General features: G+C 46.9%; 1 protein-coding gene across 2 annotated transcripts in view; it reads right to left on the bottom strand.

The window, feature by feature from the left end:
- Window positions 1-3,478: 3,478 nt before the first annotated feature.
- The window catches only part of LOC135394701 (transcription factor AP-4-like), a 90,872-nt gene continuing 79,538 nt past the window's right edge, over window positions 3,479-14,812 (bottom strand). For both annotated transcript variants that reach the window (XM_064625566.1, XM_064625565.1), the window contains exons 3-5: window positions 9,836-10,007; window positions 9,041-9,252; window positions 3,479-7,231 (exon numbers count right to left, since the gene is read on the bottom strand). In XM_064625566.1, the coding sequence (XP_064481636.1) occupies window positions 6,746-7,231; window positions 9,041-9,252; window positions 9,836-10,007 (870 nt within the window). In that variant the 3' untranslated portion in view covers window positions 3,479-6,745. The remainder of the gene's footprint in view (window positions 7,232-9,040; window positions 9,253-9,835; window positions 10,008-14,812) is intronic.

The following is a 14,812-nucleotide window of genomic DNA, read 5'->3' as shown; positions in this document are numbered from 1 at the left end:
AAAAGTGCTACGTTACGTGTGCTCACATCTCCTCGCTGTCTCTAGAGACTGGTGGTGGTGGTGTGTGGGGGGGGGGGGGGGGAGCTGCAGCAGCAGGCTGCAGATGAGGACGACGACGACAACTCGCTCCGCCAGCACTTCATCGTGGAGTGACACGGCGCGAGCATATACGAGGGGTGTTCAAGTCAAACCGGTACTTTCTGTCTCCTGAGTGTACAAATGGCTCGCGCTACTTCTTTTTCATCATTTTCACACGCGACAGGCCTCCGCGTTCACCACGTGGTTGTCCAAAGTTTGTGCAAAACAGAAGACACGTGTTGTACAAGATGGCCGACAACGAGGTGAGCGCGCACATCGAACAGCGAATTGTCATGACGTTTCTCGTGAACGAAGGCGTAAAGTCGTCTAAAATTAACAGAAAACTTCAGGCTGAGTATGGCCACGATACACTTAGCCACAGCAAAGCGTTTGAGTGGTGCACCATTTCACTCCTGAGTCTAAACGAGCATCAATACAGTGGAAGCATCCGGGCTCGCCAGCTCCCAAGAAGTTCCGAAGCACCCCGTCTGCGGGTGAGGTCATGGCCACGGTTTTCTGGGACGAGGCTGGCGTTGTTTATGTTGATTTTCTGCCCCGTGGTACCACCATCAATAGTGCATGTTACTGCCAGGTTCTCAGGGATGTGCATAAGGCGCTGAAGCGAAAGCGGCCGGGCCTCATCACCAAAGGAGTCCTCCTCCTACAGGACAATGCACGCCCGCATACCGCGCATCTCACGACACGCACCTTACAGAAACTTGTCTGGGAGTTGCTGCCACATCCCCCTTACAGTCCAGACCTCGCCTCCAGCGATTTCCACCTCTTCTTGCCACTGAAGGCGTTCTTTGGGTGCCGCCACTTCAGCTGCGACGACGAGGTCAAGAGTGCGGTCCGATCATGGCTGCTACGCGCCGGTAAGGATTTCTACGCTGCTGGTATCCAAGCCCTCGTGAAACGCTGGGACAAGTGCATTAGTGCAGCTGAAGGTTACGTTGAAAAATAAAACTAATTTCTCGCCTGTAAGTTCATTCTATTTTTGCGAAAAATGAAAAGTCCCGGTTTGACCTGAACGCCCCTCGTATATGCTCCGTTGCTTATGCCTCTTTTGGCCAGGCGGAGGCAACAAACGTTTAGCGCCGGACCCTGTCTCTGCGAGTGCCTCACTCTAAATTATGTCTCCCCATAGGGGCGTCGGCAGAGACATTAATGCTTATATTTGCGAGTAAAATGCGGACCGCACGCACCGCAGAGACGCGCGGTTTGTTGCGCATTTCATCCGAGCGGATTTCCAAACGATATATTCCTATCCACAAAGCAATATGCCGCGCACCTCTAGTCCTGACTTCAGGCAAAGAGCTCGGCAAATATAATCTCAGTTGTCTCACAACTTATTATTATGGTAACACGCCATCACTTCCGCTACAGGGATTGAGAAATCAGTCTGAAATCGCGCGGGTGCAGAAAATGTTTGAGGGCACAGGCCCTCGCCTCCCCGCAGGCCCCGTTCCTTTGGCTGGCGATGCAATGCTATTTGTCACCGCTGACATGACTTTTTCTGCACTAGTCAAACGTGACAGCTACTCCTGCTCCACAATCGTGATAACTGCTAAGGGCCAGCCAGCAAGAACTTTGAGGAAATTTTTCAGTGACGGTCCTCAGTAGCTTCGGTTGTGTTCGGACATGTTACTGTCCTTAACGCAGCTCGTGCGTAGGACATTGACAAAGCTGCTGAGGACAGCACTGAGGAACTTCCTTAACGTTCGTGCAAGAGCGCCCTGAGATGGGCAAATGCCCTCAACGCAACTTTTGCCATCAGAGTTTTCAACTCACCGCAGTCTTTTTTCTGCACATGTTTCCTCACCCCACCGCAACGTCTGTGAGGTGAGAACAGTGATTTATCCAGACCAACGCACCCTCCATTGATACCTGTGGACACCCACAAGGGGAGGGGGGTATTACTCCAACTTGAGACAAATGTCAGCAATGGAAGCTGTTACAGTGTAACTGGAATAATGACTACACGCCCACCCACCACCACCACCATGGCTCCCCCTCATGCTTGTAATCCTGTATATCCCACTGGGTGAGGACGTCCTCACCCTCCTCTGCACGTTGCCACGTACCACCCGGGTACTCATGATGGTTTGTGTAGTAAGTGGTTAGTATGTCATAGCATCTACTACAACACAAAGTAGGTGTTGTGTAGAGGAAGAACGGAAAGATCGGCAACCAGAAAAGAAATCTCTCGTCTTGAGAGAACATGAACGTACGCGTCCATTACTCCAGCAGCGTAGCCAGAAAAAATATTTTGGGAGGTGCTCTATGGGGATTTTACATAGGAGAGGAGGATTTCACCCTCGTTTCCCTCACCCAATTGCACTACCAAGGGTACGATTCCCCCCCCCCCCCCCCCCCCCCCCCCCCTTCTTGGCTACGCCACTGCATGACGCCCCCTATGGACTTGTACCCTGACCAATTTCCATAGCATCCTCGGCTGACACTGGTCTGCCAGAGTTGGTCCCGAAAGAGCAGACGAACGGGAAGGTAGGTAAAAGGTTTACTGGTCTCAACGGTAACCAGGGAAGGAATGCACGATCAAGCTCGAGTAACACGTGTGGGTAGTAGTAACACGTGTCGAGTAACAGCATGCGGGCTATGGACCCCGTCATGGCATGCTGTCTCAGCAGTGATCCAAAAAGAGTGTGGAGGAGGTCCGCTCTGAAGCATCTGCCCTAAAACGACTTTTCCCTCCTGCACTCACAAATTTCGAGTGCTTCTTGGCTAATTGGGGTGCCTGTCGCAATTTTGTTCCCTTATTTCACTAAAGTACGATTGCACGCATAATTGTCCCATTTTCGCCAAAGTCTGCACACTGTCACGGCCCATCAGCCAGACCAAAGGAGGTTCGATGGGTCTGCCACTGTGCTACACAGCGTAACGGATGCATGCAATCACTGGGTTTAGCATGAATGTGAGCTTTTACACCTTTCTTGTCTAGCATAGCTTCCTTGACTTAAAAGTAATTTAGTCCTGTTTCCTGACCTAGACTTTCTAAAACTCAAGCTACATAAGACATTTTTTTTTTTTTTTCACAGCATCCTGTAGCCTGTTTTACTTGTATTTTGTGATGGAATAAAATGAACTGAAAGTGAAAATAAGAAGCTCCACTCCATGCTGATGAGGTTGGTATCTATAGTGGCCGTCCTGTTTACACCAGCTTTTATTTTGTACTGTTTACAGTAGCATAAAATCCATCCAGTTTGGTCAGACCAGGTCGAGGTTGAAGTTCAGACTCACTGCAAAAAGTCGGACATGAGCATCCTCATCAATTACTTCCTCCTTCTGCGACCGCATTTGTAGCAGACACCCACCTAACCTGCCAAGTAGCCACTCGTGTTTATCCTGTGGTACCCAAATGATATGGAACAAAAGACAAGACTCTTTCTTACATGACAAACATTTATTACACTTAAGAGCTAAGGAACACCATTAGGGACAGATATAGTTGTCAGGCCGACACAACGAAAAACATCTACAAAGACACTTTCCACTGAACCGATAAACGCATCAAATTGACAAAAGCCAGTAGAAGGTACATTGAAACAATGCCTTAGAATTTTATGTTGCAGCACCATTTAGAAAAAGAAAAATGTTCACACACACACACACACTTCACAAAAGAAAAGGAAACGGAAAAACTGGACCTAAACAAGAAATGAAATGTCCCAGACAGTTCACACTCTCGAGCTCCCCAACCCCTCTCCCAAACAAGAAAGAGACATCACAATGCCATCTGAGTAAACACAAAATGAAATTATGTACAAGCGTGTAACACGTGGGAAAACTAAGGACACACACACACGTATCTATGACTGTACAACAGGTATGGATTCTGTGGACACTGCACCTAACTCTTTTGTAGCTAGGACTGCTGCGTTACGTAGGACTAAAATTAAAAAAGTGCAACTGTTGTAGAAAATTTTGCTCTTTCGATACAAAAATGGTTTCCTCCCGAGTTCCTCCGCTATTGCGCCCCAAAAAATCAGATGCTGCAACATTCTTATAGTTTGGTGCTTGCAAAAAACGCGCACCTTGGCCTCATAGCTGGAACATCTGCGGATGCTTCCAAATGAATCTGTATATAAATTAGAATGTATATATGTGTGCTCTATGTATAAAGGCATACACGCGTTATGCCTTGATGGATAATGTACACATGATGTTTAAAGAGAAAAAGAGAGGTTTCAGCGAGGATTTAAAAAAATGAAGCGCCCATGGTTTGAATAGCAAGGAGACCAGATTACAATACCCGAATGAACGCTTTGGCAAAAGCTGCCCATTAATGCCGCTGAATGCCGTAGGAGCTGTTGCCTCGGTGAAGAGTGCCTCAAACCAGTTGGCACATTGAAATATACAAGTATAATTCGAGCCATCTACCACTTTTATAATAGTGTGCCCTGCACCAATAGCCACCTGTAGAAGAGCAGTTATACTCCTTCGTTTCAGCATCTCGAAGCGTTCTTTTCCGCATACTCTACGCCTCTACCATGTAAACTACCTATGCCTTGGCTAACTGGTGCCAGAGAAGTTTCCGCACACGTTGTACGCCTCCGCTTGAAACCAAACGTGCAATTTTTAGGATTATGCCAGCGTTTCAAAACGTTATGTTGCCTCTACGTAGTGCATGGCGTGGGCACGTCATTTTTGTGTCTGCGTCTGTCTGTCTGTCTGTGCTCTATGTCTGTTTACACATGCGCTAAATGCATCGAGATGTAATGAATGAAACTGGGCTTAAAACCAGCTTCCACAAGAGTCGAGATTCCTGCTCCAGAGAAAATGAAAAGGAGAGGAAAAAAAAAAAAAAGTCGCGCAGCAAAACAATAAATAAAACACTTCTCGTCAGAGAAAAAAAGGAAAAGGTATTTTGTTCCGGCCACTAATTTTACACATACACGAAAACTATGACAAAGCACAGGTTGCCCCTCTATGCACAACCTAAAGCAAGTTGTTGTTTCGATCCCGATATCGATATGACATGACAATACATATCGGACATCGGATATGACAATACATAACTATTTCATAATGCAGCTCTCGACTTGATATGGCATATGTACAGTGCAATGCGAATGTGAGTAGTAAAAGAACCGGAAGAAAAGAGGAAAGCACGAAAAAGGGGGAGAGAGAAAGAGAGAGAGAGAAAGGGTGTTCAGCTTTGGTAAGATTTGCCACTCGTCCTGCAAATGTTCACATCCAAAGTCTGGGAGAAAAATGAAAAGCAGCCGACACCCAAAGACAGAAATCACCCAGCCAGGTTCGTTTTACGCTGCCTGACGGAACGGTTCGGATGCTGGTGGCTGCAACGGTGCAGGTAAGCTATCGGTACAGGAGGGAAGCGGGGGAGGGGGAAGGGGGGGGGGGCATTCAAAACGACCTCGTCAACATCGCCTTTCCGCAGAAGTCGGCCGGCCATTGCACTTTTTACAGTCCTCCTGGTAGACCGCACAATTCTACTTACACTGTACAGCGATTGGGCCTTCACCAGTTCTATCTACATACGAGAAAAGCTATCTCTTGCGCAACAGGTTTCCCTGTTGCACGGGCAGTGACACTCCGCGACCTTTCTCCCCGCAAGCGGGCAAGAAAAAATTCCCGCAACATCCTCTCGCTAGAGTTCGAAACACCGTGCGTGCTCCGAGGCTGAACTCGTCGATGTTGCACACGCCTCCATCCATCCGTGACGACCAGGACTGCTCACAACAACGAAACGTGTAATGTAACCGTCACTATGTACAACAAATGTAATACAATACAATGCAATGCAATGTAGCACAGAAAGAAGAGAAGAACCCTGCGAGACAGTCACATGAAAAGGAAAAAAAAAAAAGTTCATGGAAGAATACTTTTGTATAGTTCCCCCACGGCGGCATCACATGCAGATCTTCAACGGTGAACGGTAAAAAAATGTCGACAGCAGCATCGTACATGTGACATACATCAATATACTTGTCAGGAAATGACATACAGCGCTCTTGGAAGAATTGTACCCAACTCCCTCCCAACATTATCCGACTTATCAGCGCGTTACATCGCTGTTCGTTGAAGCAGTATCTTTTCTTTTTTTCTTTTTAAGTGTGTGCAGAATGATTGGAGTTCTACTTTGGGAAAGAGGCGAATAAAATAAGAGAGAGCAAGAGGAGAGCAGTTGTAATGTAGAGCAATGCTGCATATATGTACCAAATGACAGAAGAAATGCAATGATGCAAGAAAGATGGCGGAGAAAGCTGCAGCTCACACCAGGTGGCAAAAATCAAAACAAAAGATGAGACATGCTCAGAACGAAGACATGCACATTTCTGTGGAAGGCCGACTCGCGTTTCGTCGCATAAATCTATGCAACGAATGAGATTTGACTTTCAAAATGCTGAGATTTTCCTAGCCACTACGTAGGACAGGCTTGCCTGAAGGGCATCTGTTATCCTAGTTTTTTTTCTTCTCTTTTTTTGCCAAGTCACACCAGAATTTCAACAACAGTACCGGAAGTTGCGAGATCATCCTCCCTTCCCACAATGTGCAACCTTTCACCGATGCACATGCCTTCTCTGAACACTAGAGGAACTTTTTTTTGTGTCGCGTGATGGAACAATGGTGTGCGCTACCGTGTGGTTCTAGCAGGAACACACCGGTGCTCAAACCCTTCACCTCATTAAGAATGATTAGTTACAATGACGCCGGGTCTTCGCGGCTGGATTACTTGCTGACGGAGCGACGGTGCTTCCTGCACGACGAGCACATTTAAACTGTTGCGAAGGATCGGACTGTTCTCCTCCAGGCGCAAGGGTTCGTCGTCGCGGAAGAGGTGGTCACCCTCGAGGTGGCGGATGGCTTCCACGATCGTCTCCAGGTTCTGCCGAGATGTGCTGGCATGATAGGGGACCCTCTCTGGCGATGCACAGGGTGAGAACCGTTGCTCCGCGTCTCCCTGCGGCACCGTTGTGGGTGCAGTATGTGTGCTGAGGTCCTGCGGCATGTCTGTGGTGGGACTGGCAGGCTCAGAGTGGGCAGCGGGAGAGTGGGTGGGGCTGGAGCTGCCCTGGCCTCGTGGAGAGAAGTGCCCAGCCTGCACTGTTGTGGGAGCCTCAACGTGTGCTGCTGGCTCTGGGCTGGAGCGGCAGGGCACAGAGACTTCGTCCTAAGGAAAGAGATGATGCACAGTGTAAGCACACTGAAAAAGCAGTTCGTTCTCATTACTACAACAGAAAGGAGGCTTTTGAGAGCATCTAAATTTTAATGAGACAAGACTTTCGTGCAGCCTCCTGCAGATGCTCTCAGCAGTCTTCTTTCTGTTGTGAATTTCTATCACCAGGTACTTGCACACTGCACTTACTATTGCATACTATGATGTAATCACTACAATACAGAAAGGATGTCCCTACTTCAATTTGGAATCTTTGCATTCTGATAATGTGGTTTCTTTTTTCAACTGCTTTACTTACTGAACACATATTTGCGTGCCGGGGCCCCATTCACGTCACCTATTCTTGTGTCTCGCCTGTCATTGGTCGTTACGTGAGGAAGACGTAAAGAACAGAGATGAATATCACGCGCCCTCAACCAATAGTCGAGCACTTGATCCTGCACTCTTCATGCTTTATCTACTTTATCACAAAGTAGATAAAGCATGAAGAGTGCAGGATCAAGTGCCCGACTATTGGTTGAGGGCGCGTGATATTCATCTCTGTTCTTCAACGCCTTCTTCACGTAACGACCAATGACAGGTGAGACACAAAGTAATCGAGGTCGATTACTTTGATGAGAATGGGGCCCCTGTGCTGTAACTCATGTCAATGTGTGAAAGATTCGAAGTTGTAGCAGTGCAAAGACTCCGATTTCCATAATTCTCTAGTATATAGATATATGTGACGATCTCTTATCTAACTGAGACCTAGCCCACTAATACCAGTTACACAGGCAGCCTTCGGCGACCATTGAAACCAACTGTCAAGAGAAACGCGCGTAGCACCAGCAAACATGTAATGTGTCAACTTCTAAAGGGACATTGAATCTAATGCAGCTTGACCTGTTACCACTATACTCGCTTGCTGGCGCTACGCGCGTTTTTCTAGGCAGTTGGTTTCAACTGTCGTCGAAGACTGCCCATGTAACAGGGGTATTACAGTCTTTCTTGTACTAGTTTAATGCTTTTTAGACTTAGTTGTGACACAAAAGTGTAGTTGCTTGAAACAATTGAAAATCCCTCATTCTCATGTATCTCGATCTTGAAAATCCCAATCCAATGTACGAGACTCAAAATCTCATACATTGGATCGGCTTATTCAATCCAGACAGTGCTGTCGTCGGCTTCGGCGTCTTCTCTACGTTCGTAACATGACCCCCCAGTCAACTCTGCTCAGTTTTGGTTTGATTATTACATTGCACCACGCAGAGGTCATGATATGAATGCACAGCAAATGTAGCAGAAAATGGCACTGTTTGTCTTGAACAGATGAATTAAATCCCTGGGGCTTAATTTACTATTCAGTCTTATCCTTGTACCACACAACTTGTAACAAAAATCTGTAATCGAGTTGCAAAGAAAATAACGTTTATGTGACAGGCGTGAAATGTTATCCAGTATTTTTTAGGCGTGATCACGCGATGTGATGCTTGGGTAAAAAAAAAAAAACTACATATTTTGCTGCCACTGTAAACAAAATCCGCCATTCCAAAGTGTTCTCGTGTCGATGCTGATGTTGTTGAGCAAATGGTGTCTGAAGCACTCGCGCTCTGTGGCACCTGCTTATCACACAAAAGTCTACGCACTCGTGTGGAAGTGATATGAATGAAGATAATGTATTCATATTCGAGATGTGCTGTTATGCGTTAGTAGTAAGCATCTTTGACTGAAGCCCCAAGGACACTAGAGTCTTCCAGAAACTCTCCAGTCTAAAAGTGTGCTGATGCATGTAACAAATCTACACAGGAACTTGGGAGTGCTCACCTCTGTCTTGTAACCCTGTTGAGCAGGATGGGACATGTCTCGCATCCGCTCTGGGTAGGCCTGTGCCTCGAGGCTGCGCACCTGCTCTTCAACAATCATTCGCAGTCTTCGTTCACGGTCCAATTGCATGCGCAGCTCAATCATCTCCCTGGTCATGTCTTCTTTGCCCTCGGTGTCTTGCGGGCTCATGCCAGCAATCCCTTCGTCGTCAGCTGGAACGTTAAAACGCTTGCGTTAAATCACACATTACACTGGTGGCAATGCAAGTGACACTAAAAACATCCAGTACTTATTCTAAAAGTATTTATTTTAATTTATTTTAAAAAGACTTTATTATAATAACAAATAAAATTTATTTAAATTAAAAGAAAATTTTATTTATTTAGAAGTGAAAGCAATAAGCCCGGTTCTTATTGCTTTTTAACTAGTGCTTATTTAGGGTGTTCTTCAACTGATCTCCGAGTTAAATCCTTCAACTTGTTCCCACAAAAGTCTTGTGTGTGTTTCAGTCCCCTCCCTCCCTCGAGAGTGAGGGTCATCCTTCATGATGTCAGACCCTCGAGTATTCCAATTAGCTTAGACAAGGTACCTGGAATGCTCTTGGTTTTGTATTCCTACACATCACATGCACTAAAATCGTGTACTGCATTGAGTATTTAGTGTTCTCTTGAAGTGGTCCTGACTGAAGCTACTATAATAATCCTACTAAAATAATCCATTCAAGTACTGGGAGGCACACAACTACAAAAGCACAAATAACTGCTATGCTATGAGAGAAGCAAAGAAGGTACGCACTGCTGTCACCCTTCTTGCGCTTTGGAAGCGGAGAGTCTGAGGATGAGCCGTCGCTGTCCTGGCTCATCTGAGAGCTGAGCAGACGCTTCAGCTGGCTGTTTTGCGATAGCAGACGCGCCTTCTCCTGCTCCAACTGGTAGATGTACTCAGCTGTGTGCTGAAGAATGGCAGCCTGGAAAAAAAACAAGGAGGAATCTTTAGATACATCATCGTGCACCAAATAAAAAAAACGCTTTACATGACATTAATAGCTTTATTGAACATAATAACGTCTCATATTACATATATGTTTTTGAATTCTCTCCGGCACAAACCTATTTCCCGAAAATGAAAACATTGGATTGTGATATCAGAGATTTTGTTTCGTGTACTCCAATTCAGTGTGCTTGAATGTGCTCTAACACTAACAAGGTTTCGACGTGTAACTTCTGGACCAAGCAACTAATTCTACGTTGCACATTTTTAACTAAAATGTAATACTTCTCCTTAGATGGTCTTTGAAAAATGATGTTCTCTTCAGCTAATTTGATGCCTTATATATATTTTATATAATTTTATTTTAGTTATGTTATATATTTTAATATATAATAATGAATGCTAGTGAAGTGTCGCAGTATGCATCCAGGCTGTTGGGTCAATTTGTGAACCCTTCCCATACGTAGTTGAATGGACAACAAATGAAAATGCGATGCTCTATTATCTCGCGATTGTGTTTCAGCGAGACGTCTCTTCCTTCTGTTCCCTCAGAACCCGACAAATCCTTTTCAGTCTCATTCACTTCCATCCCATATATGACATATACACCATGTTCATTTTCTTCTACGCTCACAGTGTTCAAATGAATTAAACAACTGCTCTCCACCAGCGATGTCATTACAATCTAGAACAGAAATCTCCGCAGACAGAGAGAGGGTAGGAGGGGGGGCTGGGCTTGCCATCTATGAAGGAAGAGATGAGGTGTTTGTAGGTGGGAGGGAGGGAGGAGGAGGAGGAGAGGGGGTCAGCGGATGTCGCCCGCTCGAAGTGGGGAGGAGAGACCGGATACCGGACGGTCGAGGGAAATACGATGCTACGACTGCTGGAATGCCAAGAACTCCCCCCCCCCCCCCTCCTTCTCTCTCGTACGAGTGTTGTCGTCGTCACGTGATTCGTTGCGGCGTTTCCGCTCCGAATCGGGCTCTCTGCGTCACCTCGTTACCGCAGAGCGGAAGGAAACCCGTCTCTTGACTTCCGACTGTACTCGATCGGAAAATTATACGTGATACATCTTCGGAACGCGGCGCGACAGTTGGCTTATTGGGTTGGCACTTGGGGATAAGGGTGTAGCCAGAATCGCGATCTTCGCCGCAGACGCTCGCTTGCGACAGCTCAAATGCTTTCACGAAGCAGACGCACCGAGAGTTCTCTGAAAGCAACGTTTGTTTCTTTGAAGCAAGAAGAACGCGCAGCAAGTTCGCTGGTTTGATACCGACACCGAGGACGCTTCCCTGACAAGTTTCGCGTCGGTGACCGCCTGAGCTCTCAAAACATGAGTCAAGTTGTAGTGGGTTGTGCAGGGTTCCCGATGACTAATCACTATGATTGTGATTATGGAAGCATCAGCCATTACTGACGTTCCAAATTGTGCGAGAAGACGTTCTACCACATTTTCTGCGTTCCCAGCAAAATACTTTTGCTTACCTCAACCGTCAAATTTTTTTTGCTGGTTCTGAGCCCATGTGTTCGCCAATGTTCCTCAAGTTCAAGGAAATGTTTTTAGTGTTCAGCTGTTTCTTTGAACCGCACACCGACGACTGCAAACCAGCCAAAACGAATGCTACGTACTCCTTCATTATGTGACGCCCCCATGGGGCTGAAGAAAGACTGCGGTATGGCTCGAATGGTCACCCCACGCCACCAATACCTCGGAGTCGTTGCTGAGAACCAAAAACAGGGAATGGCGATAGCAGTTAAACCGCCATTACAGGCACTTAGTGACCTTTCAAAGTGCACTTAGCGGGGAAACGCTCGCACCCCAAACGCAGATGCACAATGCAGACGACACTCGGACGGACGTCGGAAATATCTGATCCACGCCAATCAGCGGATGATTCCCCTTCCTCTTTGACGTCTTTTTCATTCGAGTCGCGATCACGTCAAGGTCTTCTTCCCCATTGTGCGCTGACAGACGTCTTTTCCTGGGCCCTCATGCACGGTCCCATCGTCCCCAGTGTCCGCTGACAGACAGCGTCACCGCTTAAATCCTTCGTCGCGCTTTCCTACATGATGGATTGCCTCTTTGCGGGCCCCACAGCACGTACTCTCGATGCAGAGATGAAAACATTTTTCTGCTGTACCTATCAACCTCTGTCCTATCTTTGGCCACGGCCATCTGCCCCCCCCCCCCCCCCCCCCACCACTCGACACCACGAGGTATTTGTCAGAAAACGAAATCGTACGTATAAGTAAACTCGAAAAAGAAGACGAGAAAGGGAGTACATCTTCTAGTTCCCCAAATTGTAAATACTCTTAATTTTTGAACTATAGATAGATATCAATTTCGCATAACAGCTGCACCTCAGTAACCTAAAGGCCGATCTTATCTTTCATTGATCAGCAACCATTGAGCAATAGAGGTAAGCGACATGTCATACAAAGAGAGGTATACGACAGGTGATGATTTGAGAGGTCGCAGCCCACGTTTCTTGTACAGTGGGATGAGAAACTTATTTTCTTATCTTTATTAGTGGTTGTGCTTTTCTCACACTTCGATCAAATGTGCTTTCTCTAGCTTTCATAGATGAGAAAACAAATCTCATCTCGAAGATTTAAATGTGCAGTACAATTTTAGTTTCCAGTTCATTATACTGCACTGTTGTAATACACGAAGCGAGTGCTCAAGATAGCGCCGTATTCTCTGAAACGACACGAGACCTGAAATTGTTTGAAATGAGGGTGCGCAAAAATCATGCAAAACTTTGATTTAGAAAGACAACAGGGATAAAAAAAAAAATCACGAGGGAAACAGGCAATATCAATGATTCGTCAACCAATTCAACTATGCCTGCAGAAAAAGAAAAAAAGGCAACAAACACAGTCCTTTTCTTTGTGTAATGCCAACTTAGACCTTCGGTTAAAATAAACACGACCAACAAACCGAAAGCAACACGGGCTTCATTAGTGAAATCTCGTGTTCAAACATTTCCAGACATGGCAAGAAAAGCACAACAATCCCTCTGTCTACACTCCAGACAGCTTGTCAGCCAATACGGACCGGCCGGTCAAGCCAACATGCTTGTGCCGCGTCACAGAATGCGGAAAGAACTTCGGTAGCTCTTACCACGGTGGTAAGAACAAACGAAATGGTTTAGCTACACAGGTAAAGTTTTTAATTGACATTCCTGATTTCTGGGGAAAAAGCAAGACTGCCAGACTGCAGCTAGCCAACCAGCCAGAGCGCTGCAGACGAAAGGCCCATTTGGGCACAGGACCGCGCATCGGAAAGCAGACGACGAAAAAACAGAAAAGGAAGAGAGAAAGAGAGAGAGACGCTCGGAAGCCAGTGGAAAGGGAGGTGCTCCTGGGCGTCCAAAATGTCTGGCGGCTGCCATTATCGAGCGCGGCCGGAACGCCCTCTCCCGCTCAGTCGGTCGTCTGCGCCGGCGTCTGGGCCAGCCTGCTGGAAATGCCGCGGTTCCTTCACCCCTCGCCTGCCCGGGTCGGAGTCCGTAAAAGCCCAGTCGGATGCTGGGCGTGATCCACCCCCAAATCAAAAGACCCCGCGGATTTGCGGCCAAGATGGTCGAGGATTAGGTGAAGGTAAATGGAGTCTGCAGGCGCAGGTTCCGTAAAGGACCGGTTACAGTGCGTTGGTTTCTGGAAAGCGATTTTTTTCCCGTTGTTGTGAAAAAAAAAAAAAAGAAAAGGACGAATATGGGTCAAATGAACAATGCCCCCACCATAGATGGAATCATTGATGCAACATTAAAAATAAAATTTAAAAAATCTGGAGGCACTCTGTAGTCAGTGCTCTTGCACGGTGAAAAAAAAAAAAAAAAAATCCTCGTGTGCCTGTTTAAACACGCCAAATATGAGAAACATATGAACGAGAATGTGCTTTCAATCCGAACTAATACACAACAGTTTAAGAAATTAACATGTGACTAAGATGCTGACACAGCAGACCCGAAGTGTATGGCGCGTCGCGGCTCTCGGCTTCAACTCCCTGCTGGTAGCTACAGACGAACATAACGTCCCGCCAACCAAGCTGCTCCTCCTTAACACGAACAAACTAGACCCGCAGACGAAACCACCGAACCCCTTCACGCAGACGGAAACAGTTGCCACCCCCACTCAAACACACCTGCTCCACACACTCCTAACGGTGCGCTGATATACGAGCAGCTAAATCCGCGGCTCAACCAGTGCGGGGCAAGTGAGGGGGACTCTGCCTACGCGCACGTATCCAAACACAGTGAGATGCCGGTCAGAGAGAAGCGGCAGGACGGCACCCTTACATGCCGTGGGCGCGGCACGCAAGATGCACGGCGAGTGACCGCACCCAAGACGGTTCTCACGGTCGATTGGAAGGCTCGACCTGGTCCTCCAAAACGAAATCATCCTCGCATCCCACACAGGTCCGCCTTCCGCATGCCCTTTCTTTCTTTCTTTTTTTGCGCCATCTGTTCAGAACCATATGGCTACCAGGATCCGGAATTGCAATGCAATTCTAGGACTTAAAAAAGAAAAAAAAAAAGAATGTTCTTGAGACGGAAGTTTCACTGCGTCCAATGTTGACCGTTTCGCACGGCGCCGGAGTGGCCAAGAGTGACGTACTGCGTGCATAGCAGACGACACAGTCTGCCCTGTCGTCTGCTACAGAATATCTTGTGGCTAAGCCGCAAGATATTCCCCCATGGTTAGTAGAACACGAAAGGATACATGACGCTCGTACTCACAGGGCAGCAGCTATGAAGTCTTCCGCTACGTGACGGAGGA

The sequence above is a fragment of the Ornithodoros turicata genome, chromosome 5 (genome assembly GCF_037126465.1).
Source record: "Ornithodoros turicata isolate Travis chromosome 5, ASM3712646v1, whole genome shotgun sequence".
In the NCBI taxonomy this organism is placed as follows: Eukaryota; Metazoa; Arthropoda; class Arachnida; order Ixodida; family Argasidae; genus Ornithodoros; species Ornithodoros turicata.
Note: the sequence above shows the minus strand (reverse complement) of the source record. Positions and strands in the feature narration are given on the sequence as shown.